Source organism: Lupinus angustifolius, chromosome LG06 (assembly GCF_001865875.1).
Source record: "Lupinus angustifolius cultivar Tanjil chromosome LG06, LupAngTanjil_v1.0, whole genome shotgun sequence".
Taxonomy (NCBI): domain Eukaryota; kingdom Viridiplantae; phylum Streptophyta; class Magnoliopsida; order Fabales; family Fabaceae; genus Lupinus; species Lupinus angustifolius.
In genome coordinates this window covers 29,292,131-29,313,275 of record NC_032014.1, presented here as the reverse complement: position 1 = coordinate 29,313,275, position 21,145 = coordinate 29,292,131, and the positions used below count along the sequence as shown (strand labels likewise).

The window sequence follows — 21,145 nt, the reverse complement described above, 5'->3', positions numbered from 1 at the left end:
AGGAATGGATATAGCAATCTAGGAAAAACAGAAAGTATACATACAAACAAAAAACAATCCCTTAATATGGATATGAACCTAAGTACATGAGAAACATAGTCCTTATGAAATTAACGTCCAACATGAACAAGGCTTGTAGTGATTGGTTGTGAATGAGAGGAATAATGGGTATGGGTTAGATGAGAAGAACGTTCATGAATGTTAGATGGAATTACTGGTAATGTAGCTTCTAACTGAAGAACCTTAATTACTTGTGCTGCTTTTGGCCTCTCCTTATCATTTGGATGTGTACACCATAGTCCTAATGTTAACAAACTTAACATTTCGTCTTCATTGAAGTCCTTATTCAATCTCTCATCAGCAGCATTTAGCACATTCCCTTCCACATAAAGTTGCCATATCCAATTTATAATTGGCACATGAAATTCTCCATCTTGGTAAGTCCTCCTTCCACATGCAATTTCTAATGCCACTACACCAAAACTATAGATATCTGATTCCTTACTAGCCCTCCCTCCATTGATATATTCCGGCGCCAAGTACCCGTATGTCCCTACCACTCCTGTCCTTTGAGTCCTTAATCTTGGGTCAACCAACTTTGCCATCCCAAAATCAGCCAGCTTAGTGCTGAAGTCTGTGTCCAATAAAACATTAGCTGACTTAATATCTCTATGAAGGACACACTGCTCTGCATCTTCGTGGAGATAGCGAATCGCGTAGGCCACGCCTAATGCGACCTTGTACCTCACGTCCCAGGGTAGTGCTTTCTTGTCACCGAAGAGATGTGCGTCGAGGCTTCCATTAGGCATGTACTCAAACACCAAAAGCAATTCACCTTCCTCGTGGCACCACCCTATGAATTGAACCAAGTTTCGATGGATCAATCGGCTTATGATCTTTACTTCATTGATGAAAATCCTCTCCGAATTTTCAAAATCTGCGAAAATCCTCTTGACAGCAACAACTCTCCCCAAATAACTCAAAACCCCTTTGTAAACTAGTCCGGATGCCCCTCTCCCGAGGCTCTTATCGTCTGCGAAACCATTGGTAGCAGCAAGTAATTCCTTGTAATCAAATCTTCTTGGAATGGTTGCTTTGTCAAGATCAAATTCCACTGAAGCATTCCCAAGGTTTTCATTATTATCACCAACGTTGGCTCTTCTCTTCTTTAACACTAACCAACCAACAAAAATTCCAACAAGCACCAAAACAATTGGACATGTTATAGCAACTACTTCAACAACCTTGTTTGTCTTGGATTTCTTGCTTTCTCTGTTTAACTCTATACCATCCACAGAAGAATTTAAAGTTGAACTAAATTGCCATGATTGAATAACATTTCTTTCAGTGGACAAACCAGTTGAAGCTGAGAACCCAATATTCACAAACTCGGGTAGAATTTTCATGAGGTCAATGTTATAAGACAGAGAACTAGAGTTACTACTACTCTTTCCATTGAAGGACCATGATACAATTAAGTTGTTGGTATAAGCACTATAAGTTATGATAGTATGACATGGATTGCCAGTGTTATTATCAATATCAAACCTGGCATAAGCAACTGAAGTGAGGGAGTTATCATCAATGCCAACATGCCTCATAGGTGGATCAGTTGAGCCTATAAAAGTATCAAATTCAACAGCAAGAACATGATTTTGAGGCAAGTTGCTATTAGTAGTAGCATTGAATAGTGCAAAAGTGCCACCAGCTGAGTTTGGTGGAATTTGGTAACCAAGTGGAGCCATGTAAAATGCAAATCCATCACCATATGAGGTATCATTAACCTTATCAATAATGAAAGTGAAAGTAGTTGTGAAATCAGTGACAACCTTAGTTGATGAGTCCCAAAGGTGCAAAGGTTGTCCATAAATGGCTCTTCCAACACGAAATAAATAGCTGACTTTGTTCAGCTCTATGGATCCATTGATGGGTTGGCCATCACCTTCATATGCCATATTACTTGCATTCACACCATTGTTGAAATCAGTTATATTGAAGGATAATGATTGGACTAATATTATTGGAAGAAGAAGAACAAGAAGAAGAACAAGAACAACAAAAACTTTGACATCCATGACCTTGTGTTTGTGTTTGTATATTATGAATATCTAATGGAATACAAAGAAATCTTAAAACTGAGTTGACAGTATAAAACTTTGCTTTATTTAACTCTGGTTGGTGAGAGATGTACCATGTACATACATTATAACTTTGATAATAATAACTTTGCTGGAGGTGTTGCTGTAAAATCATTGTATGAATGCAATTAGTTAGCCATAATAATAACTAATATTAATGTGATAATCATGATTTTAGACAATTTTAATCCAACTTGCTATATATTTTTTCCCTCTAGCTATTCTAGTTTTTATTCAATGTATATAACTTTTCCTGGGTGCCATTTTTGATAATTTATTTAATTTTCACTCGAGTGTTTGGTCAAATATTGACAAGTAACGGGCACCGAATCCAAAAGATGACCTACATATATATATATAAATAATATAATCACATGCCTTCAAAATTTGTGTACAGAGTCAAAAACTTATCTTATTTCTGTTTTTGGTCTCCCAACGTATGAAAGTGCATAGCAAAAGTAGCACCCACAGTTAAAATATGTATGCATAGTTTTACTCATTTTATTTTATGTTTTATATTTTTTTCAAAGTTAGTTTTGTAGGTGTTATGTTTCATAATTTAATTATTAATTGTATTAAAATTACTTTTTTTTTTGTATTTGTGATATTTTGATTGTGTATAGAGAAATGCATATGTATAATTGTGGTGAGGTTAGGACAAAGCTTATATATTATAACAAGCCAACTGCCTCATCATGCAAGTTGGTACTTTTTTGTTATTCTTAATCTTAATAAGATAGTTGACTTAACCCACCCCACCATTACAAATGCAACTTGCTCCAATTATATATATCAACATACTCTACTTTCTCACTATATTATATGGATTAATCATGTACTTATTTTTCTTCATTTTTAAGATCATATTATAACATTATCATTTTATTTTCTTTACTTTTTTGTTGTTGAAAATTTCACTTATTTATTGTTTCATATTAATGAATAAAAAGCAAAAACAGAGGAAAAAATAGTAAATATTGTATAAAATGACTTTTAATAAAAATTCTAAATTACATCTTATAAAAACAACTAGATGGAGTCTGTAGTTGGATTGTGTGCCAAAGAAAACTACCACTACGTACTACTTTGGATATTGACGTAGGAATAGCAATGGGGCGGGTCGGGGTCGGGTTTGCACATACCCAAACCCGAAATTCAAAACCCGAACCCAAACTCAACGGGGTTGAAAATAAAAATATCATCCCAGAATCCGTCGGGTTTTGGGTAACCCGAACCCGAAAAAAACTCGAAAATGATAAAGTGTTAAGGAAAATATGATATTATTTTCGTGTAATTTTACTCTAACATTTCTATTTTCTCTTGTATTATTTCATTTCTTTTATGTTTGAAGATCAAATAGTATATAAAGTAACATTAGAGATTAAAAACAATTGGCAAATGATAGAAATTTCAATTTTAAATTGAATTACCTTACTTCGGGGCGGGTTCGGGTTAGGGTCTTTGCTATACCAAACCCGAACCCGAACCCGAAATTTAAACCCGGGTAAAACCCGAACCCCGTTAAATTCGGGTTCGGTTCGGGCGGGTACCCACGGGTTCGGTTTTTATTGCCAACCCTATATTGATGGTTGAATTTTGACAATTAGTAATTCTACCCTTTTCTCCTTATTTATTATTTTATAAGTGTTTCTCAGTAAATATATTAGTACCAACAAAGTGTTGATTTAGTAGTATACGTTTTCGCTAGATCCACAAAAAGACCAAAAGAGTTTAATTCTTGATGGGAGGGATAATTACACACCATAAAAATAATTAGTTTTTTACTCAAAGGATGAAATAATATCATTGGTAGTACCAAAATAACCTATGAACTTTTTATAGGTTATTAATATTTCTATTATTAAGGAGGAGGAAAAGAATCACTCAATTTGGTTTCATGAAGTGTCTTAAAGACACGTACAGTTAGATCAACTTATAAAGTTATTTAACAAAATGGTGTTACTAGAACGAAAGACCTAAAAATGTAGCATTTGTTTTGGAAACCCGCAGCGCCTTTGAAGACTCGGACAATTGTGTGAAGGATCGTGTTGGATAGACTTCTGTGTATATGGTACAAAGTCCAACAAGAAATTGTGGATCACTTATTTTTCTTTTGTCACTTTTCTGACCAAACTTGGCAACTTATCTACTAGTGGTTGGGCTTTAAAGTGGTCCAACTTTCTAGTAGTAAGGCCCATCTAATGCAACATTTTCTCCTAGTTAAAGGTCGAATAATGACAAAAGTTTAGTATGTGACGTAGATGACCGGAATTTGGTCACTTTAGAATTTCATGAAGCAGTGGTTTTTAACAAAGAAATTTGTATGGAGGATGTTGTGGATGATATCACGTTTAAGTATTGGATATGGAGCATAGGATGACATAAACCTACTAGCATGTCTTAGTTTGAATGATCTTCTAATCCAATAATAAATTTGGAGTGTTATTAGTATAGTCTTATCTTATATGGGTTTTAGATGGTTTTTCCTTTTTACCTTGATGGGTTTTCATGAATGAAAGATATCTCATTGGCATCCCAATCTTCTTTTTTGGGTGTCATGTTTAATATATTTTGATTAAGTAACTTTTACATTATGTCCTTAATAAAATTTTACTTATAGAAAAAGGAAAAATGAGAATTAGAATGAAGGGATATATATAGAGAGAGAATGACTCAAGTAAAAATAGTTCTCACATAAAAACTACGAGAACAATAAATATGAGCCTTAAAACCATACATAATAGTTATAATTAAAAGTTAGTTATTGGTTAATGATGCATGTATCTTTTATGTTTTATTTGGTTTGAAGAATAAAATGATAAGAGATATTGAAAGAAATATTACAAGTGGAAAGAAAGATTATGAGTGGAAAGAAAAAGATAGGAAATAGAGTTGAGTTTTAAAGTTGTTTGGTAGAAAGGAAACAAGAGAGAAAGAGAAGAGAAAATAAATATACATATATGAGTTTTAGCTGATGATTCACTAATTAAATCGCATATTGGTAAAATTATATATATACATATATGTTGTGTCCGGTTTTCGGCTACGCGACCTCCTTCAAAGTCACCACTAGGCTTTTTGTGGTTTAAAGTGTAGAAAACTCATTTTATGCCCAATTTTGGATAAAATGGTTTTTGCGATAAAAGTTATGAGTCCAGAACTCAATTACATAACAGAGAAGGTATTAGCACCCTCTCTGTCCGTAATAAAATGATATTGATGATTTACACTTGAGTCACACAGTTTTTATATGAGAATTATTCACACAATATTTATATGATAATTGTTCTCACTTTAGTCACTCTCTTTATATATATATATGCTACAAACAATGCATGTGTATGGTATCTAAATGAATCACTGATATTAATGTTGTATTGGTCATCAAACCGATTATGTTACTAATGTAGTGATACAGTGGTTTAGCCAATGATTCATTAATTAAATTGCATACTGGTAAAATTAGATATACATATATGTCGTGCCCTGATTCTCGGCTACACAACCTCTTTCAGAGTCGTCACTAGTCTTTTTGCGGTTTAAAACATAGAAAACTCATTTTTAAGCTCAATTTCGGATAAAATGGTTTTTGCGATAAGAGTTATGAGTCCAGGAGTCAATTACAAATCGAAGAAGGTATTAGCATCTCGTCTGTCCGTAATAAAACAGTACCCTACCTAATTGCATTGATTAAATACCTTTCATTTATTTTATTAAAAAAAATTCTTAAAGTAAATATTCATTTTTAATCTTGCTCCTACATATTCCTATATGCATTAGGAAATCAAAACTATATAGTTCTAGTATTAAAAATGATAGTTTATTTGTTTGATAGATTATTAGTAATTTAAAAATATTGATTGGATTAAATTTATTTTTATTTATTTGAAAGTGTTTATAATATATGGTTATTTTAATTTAATGGAATTAATTAAGAGCGAATAGAGAATGTTGGTTGTAGACCTTCTTCTCATTTTCAGATAAATTAGATACAACACGAATCATAAGGAGACTATAATAAAACTATATAAAAATTGTTTGATACAAAAATAAGTGATTGATTAAAAATATATAGATTACTACTTTTAAATTGAACTAATAGTGAAGAGGTTGTTTGATCACAATATTATTCAATCATTTTATTCTTCTATTAATATTACTAGTATTATCATTATTATTATTTATATTAAAAACTTAATACCCATCTTTAAAAACTTACTGATGTTTTATTTATCTATTTATTAAGTTTCATGTACTTTTATAATATTATTAGTTTTACTAACTATTTAATTATCACATATATATAATAATATATTATCAAATTCATAGGCTGTATATTTGTCATACTGTAAAAATAAAATAAAATAAATATATTTGATTTTGTTTTATTATCATAAGAAAAAAATGTTTATACATACAATGAAAAAGAGTTAATTACACTAACATCCCATGAGTTTTAGTGAAATTACGCAAATCACCCCTCACTTTTCTGCACCTATACAAACCTCCTCTAGTTTTTATACTTTCATTACACTGACCACCCCTGCATGAGAAACAAGTGTAATCTTTTAAACAAAAAATGTGATAAATGCAATTAAGTTAAACAAAACATGTTATATTGTGAGGAAAAATTCAAATAATATACAAATTGATGTATCTTTATTATTTTTTGTTACAAAATGCATCAACAATTCTAAAAAAATATTATTTAAATCGCTCTTATACTATATCGTAACGAACCAAAAATAATAAAGAGGTATCGACTCATATATTATTTGGACTTGTCTCCACAATATATCATGTTTTGTTTAACTTAATTGCATTTATCACATTTTTTTTCCCACAAAATTACACTTAAAAAATGAGGGGTGATTTGTGTAATTTTACTAAAACTCCGGGGGTATCAATGTAATTTACTCATAGAAAAGTGAACGGTAATAGAAAGTTAAAAAAACAAAATAAAATACTGGGTAAAAGAATAGGAGGAGATTCAGATTCGGTGCTGCGAGACCACACGAAGGAGGTCAGGTTGGTTGATGGGTCTGCACGTGGGGTGTGTGGTCTGTCTTTGACTGTTGGATCAGTCAACATTTGACTGGGGTGCACCATAGAAACAGTGGAAACCACACAGAATCAGAGTGCAAGAAAAGTGGGTGGAATTTGGTGTTTCAGATCCACAAGGCATTACAATAACCGATCTTTCTTTTGACCGACTATTATTCATATAAAAAATCTTTATAGTTGTTAGATATTTATCATAATAGATATATTATTATTTGATCAAATTGTATCTTTTATTGAGTCGAACACAATTCGTGTAAATAATCTCATATTTATCTCTACATTTTTTAATTAATTTCTACAATAGATATTACTTTGACAACATATTGCATCAACTAATTCAAAAATAATTATCAGATAAAAGAAAAACACGATGAGTCTATTATAAAAAAAATGCAATTTGAAATTTAAGATTTGAACACTGTAATGATTAACAAATTTAATACTACAGTAAAATTCCAAATCAAATATACTTATGTGTATATTAAAACATATGAATGTATGAGTTTTATGTGTTCTTAATCATATGAATGCATAGGTAACATATGTGTTCTTAACCATGCGAATGCACGAGTAACATATGTGTCATTAATAATGCGACAAAATAATACCACCCCATACTAATGCACGGGTAACTTACTAGTTGTCTAAAACATTGCAACTTCTTCTGATTAACAACAGATAACTTCTTTTCTAGCAGTTTTTTCATGTGCATGTATATTCCTCTAGCCAATATCCATTTTTAACATTAACAATGAAGTCAATTGTTGAATGTTTTGTTTTTGGATTACAATTATTATTTGTTATTATTTTTTTTTTGAAATGGTAATACGAATTTAGTAGTGTTCTTTGAATTCAACTATTTAATGTTTTCTTATAAACTATTATGCATTTTATGGTGATCAATTGGAATTGAAGACTCATTAAATTTTCTTCCTAGAAAAATGACTTTTGTAATAAGTAATATCTATTATTATAGATATAGATATTGATATTTATCATAAAATAAAAATTGAAACGGCTTTCATCTGAGCTGCATAATACATGTGATGAGGTGGTGTGAAAGTGAAGACAAATCTGTGGGGGCTGTGTTGATAAGGATGAAACAAATAGCAAATATGAGTCAGTGAGAAAATAAAAGTGAAGTTACTTTAATTTGTATCTGTAACCAAAGAGAAAAGTGAAGTTACTTTGTATCTATAACCAAAGAGAAAAGGGCTTTTCTATAGCTAGGGTCTTATCTCTCTTTCTCATACCCAATTCACTAAGCACAGACTCGCTGGTAAATTTTCTAAACATCACCTTTTTATTAACTTCAAGCTCTCTTTCTTGTTTGCAAACTAGGTTTGTTGTGTATATGAATTCTTAGGTATTCAGCATTGTCATGACTTTTTTTTTTGTAATCTTTGGAGATATAGTTTTGTTTTTCATTGGATCATGATCCCTCTCCTGTTGTAAATAAAAAAAATCATAATGCCATATGTATAATTCAGATATATTTTGATATGACAAAATCAATGTTTAACACAAAATCATTTATTTTCTCATTTTCGAGAATTATACATTTGTTTTTTCCTGATTATAATTTTTTTTTTCTTTTTAATAAAATTTTCACATAACAAAAGAATGTTTAACACAAATTCAAAGTAACACAAGACGAGAGGATTCTAATCCGTCGTAATTTTTGTTAGATACATGATTTTCGGTTTATGAATTGCTTGACAAACAAACATGTCACCTTCGCCCCATGGGTGACTTTTAGGGTTTACTCTACAAGTTGTCTAACACATAAGTTTGAAGCTAAGCTTTCCCCTACATTACCATCCTTTTCAAAACACCATTTTAATGTTGAGTAGGGTTTGAATTTCTATTCTACCTAATGAATACAAGACATAGAAGAATGAGTGTCAAACATACATTGAATTGTAATTTGATAATAATATTTAAAATCATATTAAATATGAGTAACAACATAAAATATACTTGGTGATGCCACACCAAATGAAAAAAAAATAGCTGCTTGATTTTTTATCAACAAAACAAATTAGTGCTTAATTGAAACATGGGTTTTTGAATTTGCTCACTTTCCCTCTTTCTAGAGAGACTTTGAATGTGAAAATTAAACTTAGTTTGTTTATTCACTAATCACATTGTTTGTCCACATCATAAAGGATTTAGAGATTGAGGATGAAGTGTCTTTTATAGAAACTAAACATCTAATTAAGTATAATTTGATGCTTATTAATCCAACTACCATATATACTAACATCAAAATCTTCTTTAGTTTTGTGTCTGCTATGATTTGTTAGTACTGGTTATGAATATGCTTTTCCTTATTCACTCATAACATACCACATTTGTGTTTTTGAAGGAGTAATGAGTAATCATAATGCTACAACAAATGATCGGTCAAGGACTCACTGGACTCCATTAATGGAACGATATTTTGTTGATCTTATGTTAGAGCAGACGCGGAGAGGAAATAGGTTTGGTCATACTTTTAAAAAGGAAGCTTGGATAGAGATGCAGAAGATGTTCAATACAAGATTTGCATCTGAATGTGACAAAGATGCTATGAAACTTTACTATGCAAACTTATGGAATAGATTCAATAATGTCAAGAATATTCTTTGTCATAAGGATTTTACTTGGGATGGTTCAACTGAAATGGTTGTTGCAAATGATCAAGTTTGGGATGCTTATATCCAGGTACATTGCTTGCTTGCATTAATGCAATACAATATTATTTGTGTCATGTTTATTTTTGCACCAAACTTATATAACATCATTTTTTATTAACAAAAAGAAATGAGGGTCTCACAGAAACATTTTTTGTAAAATAATATGCATTTATACCATCAAAATTAAGTGTATTTCATAACTTTAAATAACATGGAATGCAGGCTTATCCCAATGCACAAAGGTACAGAATAAAACCAGTGCTGAATTATGTAGATTTGTGTGAGATATTTGACAACACAAATGCTGATGGAAGATATAGTATATCAAGCCACGATGTTAGCATTGGTGTTGGAACGCAAGAACTAAATTTGGGTCAGTCTTACTTTCATTACATGCTTAATTATATATATACACTATGATTGTGGGAGGCTTATGTATACATAAAATATTTCATCAGATGAAAATAAATTAGAATGTGATTATCTGGAACAAAATTTTTAATTGTAATTTCTGTTATGGCCATGTTACCACAAATGTGACTAGCAAAAAAATGTAACTATAGAAGAAGTGCAAAAAAGTGTAACTAATTAATTTAATTTACTTTATGACATGATTGATCCTAAATAGGATTTTAGGGATTTTAATTTTGAAAAACTATTTTCTACGGTAACAACACTGACCATTATTGAAATAACATTTTTTTAGGTCTAAGGTGAGAGTCTAGAGAATTACCACATTTTCTATGAGGCAACCATATGACTCTAAAGATAAAGGATTAATATATCATTCATCAAAAGAAAGCTTAACATCAACAACTCTAACATTATCATCCAAAACCAAGGCCATAATAATTTAATTAAAATCCATTATTCAAACACTCATGTACCTTTGATCAATATTTATTGAATAGTGGAAGACTATTATTATTATTGTTATGTATTTGCAGGTGATGGAGGTTCATCATCTCAAAGGATTGTTTGGAGTGCTGCCATGGACCAACTTTTCATAAAGCTTTTGCTTCAAAAGTTGAGGGACAACAATGGATCAATCAACAAAAATGCTTGGGCAGATATGTTTACTGTGTTTAAGGCTAATTTTGGCTTTCAACATGGTAGACATATTTTAAGATATAGATTAACGAAATATTGCAAATATTTCTCTGAAATGTCAAATATTCTAAACACAAAAGGCTTTTCATGGGATTCACAAACTCAAATTATTACAGCTGATCATCACATCTGGAAGGCTTATATCAAGGTATTAACTAAAAGTCATTTTTTGAAAAACAATTGTTTATATTTGCTTATCTTATTAGAATTTGAAGAAAATATTAATAGTTCAACTTTCAACTATACCCTTAGCATTGATAGTTAATTTTTTAAAAAGAGATCTAGTTAGTAGAATAATTTAATGATTAATGAAGAGATCTATGGAAAATAACAAACAAATTTATGTGTGTTAACTATATTTCCCTTCAAAATTTTCTCATGATCAATCTAGTGTCTTTCATACTTCTAGTCACCCTACTACTTCAACACACTAGAGGATTCTCAAGCCTAAACACACAAAGTCTCATACTAAACTTCTCAACTCAACACAAACACTTCACATTAGCCTTTACCACTAACTTGGAACCCGTGATGTATGGAGAGGGTATATAATATGAGTGTTGGAAATTTTCTATTGAAAAAGAATTGATGGCTTTAGAGAAAAATCAAACTTGGACACTTACCAAACTTCCCATAAATTAGAAGGCAATCGATAGTAAATGAGTTTTTAAGGTAAAATATAATGTTGATTGTATTATCAAAAGACATAAAGCAAAATTAGTAGCAAAAAGGCATACACAAACATTATCGATAATGTTAGTCCTGTTTTGAAAATGACCATTGTTAGGGTTATAATTGCCTTAGCATCCAACAATGTTGTGGATTAAAATTTCTTATAATTGTCATAGTTATAATTGCCTAAAATTTCTTTGTGAGGTTGGCATTTACACCAATTAGATGTAAACACAACCTTCTTACATGGTGAGTTACTCAAGGAAGTGTATATGAAGTCTTCCCCTAAATTGCATCTTTCTCATTTTTTCTTAGTATACAAATTACATAAGTCTCTTGTGACTTAAAACAAGTTAGTATGCAATGAAATATCAATCTGTCAATTGTTCTCCTACAATCATATTATATCTAACCACTACTTGTTCACTAAATCTAGTTCTACAACCATCAATATCATTCTATTTATATGGATGACTTAGTTCTCGGTGCCAATGATTTGAATGAGATTGCTCACATCAAAGAGTGGCTTGATAAAAGGTTCGATGTTAATCATCTAGGCACAATAATGTTATTCTTAGGTATGGAGGTTGATAGATCCAAGCAAGGGATAAATCTTTGTCAAGGATAATATACTCTTGACCTGCTTCAAGATTCAAGTTTATTTAGTGTCGAACCTTGTCCAACTCACATTGATAATAATGCTAAGTTACATAGAAAGTGTGACTCTCCTTATCTTGATCCTACTCTCTATATAGGACTACTTGGGATATTGATCGACCTCACACATACAAGGCCATACATTTCTTTTGTAATGAGTCGCTTAAGTTAATTTATATCCATACCTACTAGTGGTCACTATAATGCAATCATTAGGATCCTCAAATATCTCATTGGGAATCTTGTACATTCTTCCACAAGCCTAAAAGGTTTTAGTAGTTCTGATGGGGAATCTTGCCTTGATGCAAGAAGAATAATCATTGGTTTTTGTTTTTCCTTGGAGAATTTTTGATTCCATGAAAAGCAAGAGGAAAAGCATTGTTTCAATGTCCTCCGGAGAAGCTCAATACAGAACATTGGCATTAATAGGGTGTCGGATACAATGCCTCGCTTATCTCTTAAATGATCTTAATATCTCCAATCCTACTCTTATGATTCTATACTATGACAATCAATCTTCCCTCTATATTGTTGTCAACCCCAGTTTTTCATGAGAGGACAATATATATTGAGATGAATTGTCATTCCATTAGAGAGAAAGTTCAACAAGCCATTATTCATTTGTTACATATTTCAACTACCTCTCACCTTGTTGGCTTGCTCACCATTTCTCTTACTCATGGTCCTTTATCAATCATCTATTCCAAACTTGGATTGTATGATACACTCCAATGGGGATGTTAAACAATAATGTTGAAGCAAAAGCATAATTCACCTCTTAGCCTTGTAGAACATAAAAAACTAGCATATGGGAAGCAAGGAAGTCAGCAAGGAAGCTAGGAGAGTTTATAGCTTGTTTAATAAGTCAATTTGTGAATAGCTTGTACGGGAAACCATGTAGTAGTTAGAGTTACTTGGATTGTTTAGTTTGAATATTAGTTAGATAATGAAAGGAAAGTTGGTTATAGAACTTCCCTATATATGTAATAATCAACTTCTTTCAATACTCAATGAAGCATTTTCCACTTTTTAAAGAATTTCTTTTTAGTTTTCTCCTTACTCTCTTCATTCTTTGCTTTCATGAGTTTACCATGGCCATAGCTATGACCTTCATTGCTAACAAGAGAGACAAGGTCTGTATAGAGGAATATATATATATGTGTGTGTGTGTGTGTGTGAAGCTCCAACAATCTTGGAAGATCTCCAAGTTTCTAGGAAGCCTTTCCCACTACACTCATGAGTTCAACAATACCTCTTATTCCTTGGGGCTTCTTGGGAGACTTGGGTAAGGACACTCAAGAAGAAACAACAAAGGCACCCCTACCTCCGGCAACCACAATCAAGAAGTCTTTTGCACAAGCTTTAAGATCCTCTTGTGACATAGCTACCTCTCAACTACCTCAACCATGTATCAAAGGGGAGGCTATTGCAATAAAAATTCCTGAAGAAGACTACCAAGCAGGTTTGCTAAGATGCAAAAGCCATCTTCATGGGAGAATGATTTTGTCTAAGGGAGACACACCACTTAAGTTTGCGGAGCTAAAGAGCACACTAACATCTATGTGGAGTATGATTAGAAAATGGTCAATGATATCCCTTGGTAAAGGATTTTATGAGTTCTCTTTCTCTTCTCTGGAAGACATGAGAACTATCTGCTCGGTTGGCTCTTGGAACCTCAAGCCTGGAATCCTTAGGCTTTTCCTTTGGTCTCCAGATTTCAACCCAAACTTGCAGAAGCAATCACACACTCAGTGTTGGATCAAGATCTATAACCTTCCTCAGGAGTATTGGAGCCCTCGCATTATCTTCTCCATAGCAGGGGGCATAGGAACTCCAATATCCATGGATGAAGCCACTCATACCAGATCCTTTGGTCACTTTGCTAAAGTTATGGTGGAAATTAACCTCAAGGCGGAGCTCCCTGACCAGATCCTTGTAGAAAGAGAAGGTTTTGCTTTCTTTGTGTCCATTGAATATGAAAACCTTCCTGACTTCTGCCAAAGGTGTCATGTTATTGGCCATGTGGTGCATCAATGCAGGAAACAAATCAAGAAACCTGAGGCTGAAGTCACCATAAAATCTGTCCCAAAAAAACCAAAACAGACAGATAAACCTATAGAGTACAGGGAGATTAATGACTTGGTTATAAATCTGGACATTGATAAAGGAGATAAGCATAATGTGCAGAATATGGAAAGGCTAACTATCTCACAAGAGCCAATGGGGAACTTAGAAACTCACTTCGAGGAGGAACTATTGGCCACAAGAGTGGAGAATTCAATCCATGAGGAGAGGGATGGTGAATCTTCCAATGACAACATCATTGTGCAAGAAACAGCAAAAATGAACCAAGTTGCAGCCAATGACATTCGCATTGTTGGTAGATTATGGGCTGATGATGAAGCCACTGAATAAGTTAAGGAGGAATTCACCATAGTCCTTAGTAAATCTCAAAAGAGGAAGTTGAGAAAGAGGGAACAATCTGAAAAAGTGTATCATACCCGAAAGGGTGGCTATCTAACTAATCCTAAATGAAAATTATGTTCTGGAATTGCAGAGGGATGGGAAACTTGAAAACTAAGTTATCTCTCAAAAATCTGTGTATGTCTCATAATCCAGATTTACTTTTCTTAGTTGAACCCATGATTGCCCCATAGGTGATTAAAACCAGTTTCTGGTCTGCTCTTAATCTCAAGCTTTTTGTTGTGAATAATAGAGGAAATCACATCCCCTCTCTTTGGGGGCTTTGTAGCCCTGGTTTGGATCCTTCCATATTAACAATCTCAAATCAACACATTTCTATCTCTTTGTCTGTGGAGAATAAGAATCTTAATGTTTGTGTGGTTTATGCTCACATAAATCATGTTAATAGAAGATCTCTATGGCTGGATATTCAAGTTGATTTATTAGCTACTCAGGGGCCTTGGTGTTGCATTGGTGACTTTAATGCCACTTTGGGTGCTGATGAGTGCAGAAGTGCAACTCTTCCTTCTAGAGTTTCAAAAAATGAGTTTCTTTCCTTCATTAATAGTTCTTCTCTGCTTAATGTCTCAACTTTGGGAGCTCAGTTTACATGGACTAACAAAAGAAGAGGAAATGCCTTATTTGAAAATAAGCTTGATAGATCTCTTTGTAATGGGGATTGGATGAAGCTTTGGTCCCAAGTGTCTTGCGGCACTCTACCTAGGATAGCTTCTGATCATCATCCCTTGTTGTTCAGCTCTGCTTCTACAACCACTCCTAGAATTTGCTCATTTAAATTTCAAAAAATGTGGCTGCAAAACATAGACTGCAAAAGATCAATCAAAGAGTCTTGGCAAACTGAAGTCATAGGTTGTCCTATGTTCATTCTGAGCCAAAAGCTTAAAAGACTTAAGAAGGAGCTTAAGCATTGGAACTACAATGTTTTTGGTAATATTCATCAAATGGTGAAGATGGCTACAGCAAATTTGGACACAATTCAAAGTAGCATTAATGATTTGGGAGCTGATGAGGCTCTTCTAGACCAGGAAGCCCTTGCTCAAAATGAGCTTCTAAAAGCCCTTAATGTGGAAGAAGTTTATTGGAAAGATAAGGCTAGGAATACTGCATTTTCCACAAGATTACTTCAATTAGACAAAAAACAAAAAAACTCTTTATGTTAAGAGTTGGTGATACAATTCTAACAGAGCAACAGGACATAATTGAACATGTTCAGCAATTCTATACCAACATCTTTGACTCCCCTAACATCAACAAATGAGCTAATTCAAAAAGTCATCTCTGTGTTAGTTTTTTATGCTGATAACTCCTTCCTAACTAACATGCCTTCAAGTGAGGAGATTAAGCAAGCAGTCTTTGCTATGAGTAGTGATAGTTCCCCTGGTCCTGATGGATTTGGAGGTAGTTTTTACCAACAATGTTGGGATATAGTGCATCTTGATGTGTGCAACTCAGTCAAGCAGTTCTTCTCCCAAGGTTGGTTGTTTTAAAAAATAAATGCTAATTATGTGGTTTTGATTCCAAAAACAAAAGGAGTTGATAAAATTGAAGACTTTAGACCAATTGCTATGGCCAACTTTCAATTCAAGATAATAACCAAGGTCTTAGCTGACAGGTTAGCTAGCATTGCCCCAAAAATCATCTCAACACAACAAATAGGTTTCATCCATGACAGGAAAATCCAAGACTGTATTTGCCTTGCTTCAGAGGCAATTAATCTTCTTAACTACAAGACTTTTGGGGGTAACATTGCTATTAAGCTTGATATTAAGAAAGCTTTTGATACTCTAGACTGGAAATTTCTGATTGACACTCTTATAGCCTTTGGCTTTAACAACCAATTTTGCAATTGGATCAAAGTCATTCTCCATTTTGCTAGGCTTTCCATCAATGTCAATGGTTCCAATGTTGGATTTTTTAAGTGCAGTAGAGGGGTTAGGCAGGGTGACTATACCTACTATACTGGCTAATTTATGTCCTGAGATCACTTATCAAATTGCTCGAGTTAACAAAGCAGGCTCCGTGGATAGATTGATGTGGAAACATGCTGACAATGGATCTCTAACTCTAAAGGAGGCTCATAAAGCTCTGGCTAATCATCCTGTCCATATGCATTGGTGCAACCTAATTTGGTCCAGTGTAATCTCACCTTCAAAATCTTTCATTACTTGGAGGCTAATGCACCAAAAGATGCCAACTGATGACAATCTGATGAAAAGAGGTTTTGCCATGGCCTTTATTTTCAACTTGTGCTATGATAGTTGGGAGGATGTTAATCACCTCTTCCTAACCTGCCCTCTTGCAACTACTCTCTGTCATTATATCAGTAGCATGTTCCTCATTAACATCAACTTTTCCTCAATTCTTAATCTGCTTCTGAGCTGTTCTGGCAATACAAACTCTCGGGTAAAGGAGGCTATGATTGCCTGTGTAATTCATACTCTCAGCACAATCTGGTTTTGCAGAAACCAGGCTAGATTTGAGGATGTCAAAATTCCTATATCTTCGGCAATAGCAAGGATTGTTAGGGACATATCACTGACTAGAAACTCTTCTACTGTCTATGCTACTCCTACCTTAAATGATCTCATCATTCTTCAGAGATTCTCAATTAATATACATCCCAACAAGGCTCCTAGGATCACCGAAGTCAACTGGTACCCACCACCTCTTAGCTGGATTAAAGTCAACACAGATGGGGCTGCTCATGGTTCTCCTGGTCACTCGGGTGGTGGAAGGATTTTCAGGGATCATAATGGCGTGTTTTTGGCTGGTTTTGCAAGTTACTTGGGCATCCAAAATGCCCTTTTATGCTGAATTACACTCAACAATCCAGGCAATAAACTTAGCCTTCAAGAAAGGGTAGCTTAAGCTTTGGCTAGAATGTGACTTCATGTTGCTTCTTGACATTTTTAGTGGCAAATCAAAGCCTCCTTGGAAGTTGATAACTGAATGGTACAATTGCAATCATATACTCTAATCAATGGACTTCAAAATCATGCATATTTATCGTGAGGGAAATTCTTGTGCCGATAAGTTGGCTTCTTTTGGTTTAGATTCAAAAAGGGACACGATATGGAATTCAATTCCTAACTTCATTCTTTATGATTGTAATAGGAATCGGTTGGGAATGTCCAATTACAGATTTAGAAATGTTTGACTTTGTTTTCCAGTTTGAGACTTTCTATAAATAAATCTAGGTGTCTTTGCACCTTTGCCAAAAAAAAATGTGTGTGTATGCCTATGTGGTCATATATATGTTCGTGTTTCTTGGGGTGTATTAACTTAAAAGTTTGTTGTAGGAACATGCATATGCACGAAAGTATTCAGTGAACACTTTTCCAAACTATGATGATTTGGAATTACTATTCAAAAGCATGTCTGATAATGAAGTGAGAAGATTGCGTCAAGAGAGAAACTTCAACAATAGACCAACAGATATAGAGAATGGTAAGTAATATCTGGCCACTTCTAGTTAATATACTAATGCCCTTTGTGATTTTTAGAAAAGTAACAACTTATCACTATATTTGTTTGTTTTTTTAGTGGAATCTTATCTTATTCAATTAACTTGACACCTAATTTATAAGTATAAAAATATATTTTCTATTCCTATTATACTTTCTTTAAAGGTTTACATTTTTAAATAATGGGACTAAATATTAAGCAAAGATGATAAATATTTGAAGTTTAAACTAGAAATAAACTTATAATATCTCTTGACTAAAAAATCTTAATCTATATCTCATGATATCAATAACAAATCATTTATAATATATCTTGATGTACCTTGACCAAAATCTTAGCTACCTTTTGTAAAAGGTGTATTAAAGGGAAATGTGTTATTCAACTATTCATTTGTTTCTAGCTTTTAGGACTGAAAATTAGGTTTATAATTTGGATTACATGTTACACTACTCATATTTGTCCTTAAGCTATTTAATTAATGGGAGAAGTTAGTATTTATCTCATCATTTGTTTCTATAACTTTGAAGGTGATGAAGATGGAAACGCTAACCCAAGTAATGCTAATGAAGGTAGAATACGTTGGACACTCCCAATGGATCATTACTTCATTGACCTGTTATTAGAGCAAATGAACTTAGGAAATAAAGTTGGTAATACATACACTCCCCAAGTTTGGAATGCAATTGTTAAATCTTTCAATGAGCAATTCAAAACTCATTATGGCAAACAAAATCTGAGGAACCACTTCAAACATTTGAAGAGACAGTATATTGTAGTGTCCAATCTTCTTCAGCTCAAAGAATTCACATGGGATGAGACCAAAGAAATGGTTGTTGGTGAGGATCATGTTTGGGATGCTTATATAAAGGTAACATGTTTTGAACACTCTAAAGTGTAACCCACACTTTAAAGAAGCAAAATCACTTATGAAATTGTTAAGTTGATTACTTGTGACTTGTCTATAGGAAAACCATGAAGCTCGATCAATTAGAACTAAAGGCTTGCATGGGTATTCCAAATTGTGTGCTATACTTGCTGAGGAAAGTTCTGAAACAAGACACTCCAGTTCATCACAAAACATAGATCACCTCAATGTTGAAACACAGATATTGTCAACAGGTATGTTTCTCACATTAATTAGTTTCTATAATATGACATGATAGATCTTGGACAAGCTAATAGATTGATTATATGATACTAATTTGTTGACTCCTAAGATTCATTATTGCTAGTTACATGCAATTGCTTCTAAGAAACATAACCAATAAAGGAGTAGATTCAATTAGGTAATAATGGGGCTAGTTTCTATAATCACCAACTTGATAGAAGTTAGAGGGTGATTTTATTACAATACAAGAACCAAATCATATTTATGACAATAATGTATTATTTTCTTCCCTCACCTCACTAATGCAGAAGGAATAGAAAAAGAAGTGGAGCAGCAAAATTATGGTTTCACGTTCTTTGATGAGCAAAACCATGATATTCAGGATATTTTTTCATACCTAGAACTAGAAATGGGTGAAGGTAAGTAACTTTTTTAGAGAAACCATATTGAAATATTAATATCTGTTTTCTCATTATTATAATGCTTATTTATGATGTTACTTCTTACTTGTACAGTGGAGTGGACAGAGGCAATGGAAGTCTATTTTATTGAGCTTATGGTTGAGCAAGTAAATATAAATAGTGGGAATATTAATAATAGTGGTTGTTCATTCAGTGAAGAAGCTTGGACTCACATGATTGAAGCATTTAGCACTAGAATGGGATACCAATATCATAAGCACTTTCTAGAAGAACAATTTATGTGCTTGATGTATAGACATCAAAACATGACCGATCTTCTCAATCATACTGGATTAGCATTTGATCAAACCCTTCAAATCACACTTGCTACAACTCAAGTTTGGGAAGCACAACTTCAGGTTTTTCTTCTACTACAAGTATTTTTTTTTATGTGAGGGATTCACTTATTTCATAATTAAGTTAAAGAAACTTACTTCATATCTTAATCATTCATTCTAAGAAAATTTAATGGTTCATATCGACTCACTAATTTTAATCATTAGATTTTCCTAGACAGAAAGGATAATATGTAAAGTAGGTTTTTTTAACTTACTCCTAGAGTAAGCGGATCCCCTTATTATTATGGATTTTCACCATATTATGGATTTGATAATGACCACAATGACATCGACTTTTTTCATAATTAATTATTCTCGACGTAGGAGTCGGTTAACCGAAAATTGGGGCGTGACTATAGGTAACTCCTTTGCAATACAATTTTTCTTGTTGTAACTCATTGCTTAATGATATTTGCAGAACAACCAAGAAGCACTCTCATCAAAACTCAAATCTTTGAGAGTTTTCCATGATTTATGCAAGATATTTGGAAACAAGTTAACAGAAGTAACAGCTAGTGACATAATGCAGCAGCTTCATATTATGGATGGTGCAAATAATATTAATACCATAAACATGAACATGAATGAAACATCCAGAAGTAGTGAAATATCACAGAATGATAAGAAAAGGGCAAATATGATGGCATCAAGTTCTGAAGCAGATTGGGTGAAAAAGAAAAAGAAGATGGAATCATTTGAAAGTGCAGTGAATGCACTTCTAGAATTGAAAGACATGGATGAGGATGTAGTAATGGAAGCTTGTGACCTATTGGAAGATGATAAAAAGGCAATGACATTCTTAGCATTAGATGTCTCTATGAGAAAGAAGTGGTTGCTCAAAAAGCTTCGTCCATAACAGTATCTGCATGCCTCACTATTACATATAAGTTTGACTTACAAAACTTCATTTATATATTGTTGTCTGTGTTTAATTATGACATGTATGTTTTAATTTGGAAGATTTTGAACT

The 21,145-nt window shown here is 33.0% G+C and overlaps 3 protein-coding genes across 3 annotated transcripts; 2 read left to right on the top strand and 1 right to left on the bottom strand.

Annotated features, from left to right (window-relative positions):
* LOC109350751 (L-type lectin-domain containing receptor kinase IX.1-like) lies at window positions 14–2,203 on the bottom strand. The gene has a single exon (XM_019592046.1). The coding sequence runs from the start codon at window positions 2,073–2,075 to the stop codon at window positions 111–113; it is 1,965 nt and encodes a 654-aa protein (XP_019447591.1). The 5' UTR covers window positions 2,076–2,203; the 3' UTR covers window positions 14–110.
* LOC109350589 lies at window positions 13,556–15,963 on the top strand. Its single transcript, XM_019591811.1, has 2 exons — window positions 13,556–14,695; window positions 14,977–15,963. The coding sequence occupies exons 1-2, from the start codon at window positions 13,556–13,558 to the stop codon at window positions 15,961–15,963; spliced, it is 2,127 nt and encodes a 708-aa protein (XP_019447356.1).
* Window positions 18,101–21,145, top strand: LOC109350969 (L10-interacting MYB domain-containing protein-like). The gene is made up of 6 exons (XM_019592278.1): window positions 18,101–18,250; window positions 18,796–19,136; window positions 19,234–19,387; window positions 19,685–19,795; window positions 19,892–20,196; window positions 20,594–21,145. Exons 1-6 carry the CDS (start codon window positions 18,178–18,180, stop codon window positions 21,029–21,031), a joined length of 1,422 nt encoding a protein of 473 aa, XP_019447823.1. The 5' UTR covers window positions 18,101–18,177; the 3' UTR covers window positions 21,032–21,145.

Bases quoted from the DNA above. Each gene is read 5' to 3' on its own strand.
- LOC109350751 (XM_019592046.1), bottom strand. From the start codon at position 2,075: ATGGATGTCAAAGTTTTTGTTGTTCTTGTTCTTCTTCTTGTTCTTCTT.
- LOC109350589 (XM_019591811.1), top strand. From the start codon at position 13,556: ATGAGTTCAACAATACCTCTTATTCCTTGGGGCTTCTTGGGAGACTTG. The intron at 14,696-14,976 runs GTTGGTAGATTA...ATTGCCCCATAG, and splicing joins CAGCCAATGACATTCGCATT to GTGATTAAAACCAGTTTCTG.
- LOC109350969 (XM_019592278.1), top strand. From the start codon at position 18,178: ATGTCTGATAATGAAGTGAGAAGATTGCGTCAAGAGAGAAACTTCAAC. The intron at 19,796-19,891 runs GTAAGTAACTTT...TTACTTGTACAG, and splicing joins AGAACTAGAAATGGGTGAAG to TGGAGTGGACAGAGGCAATG. The intron at 20,197-20,593 runs GTTTTTCTTCTA...TGATATTTGCAG, and splicing joins TTTGGGAAGCACAACTTCAG to AACAACCAAGAAGCACTCTC.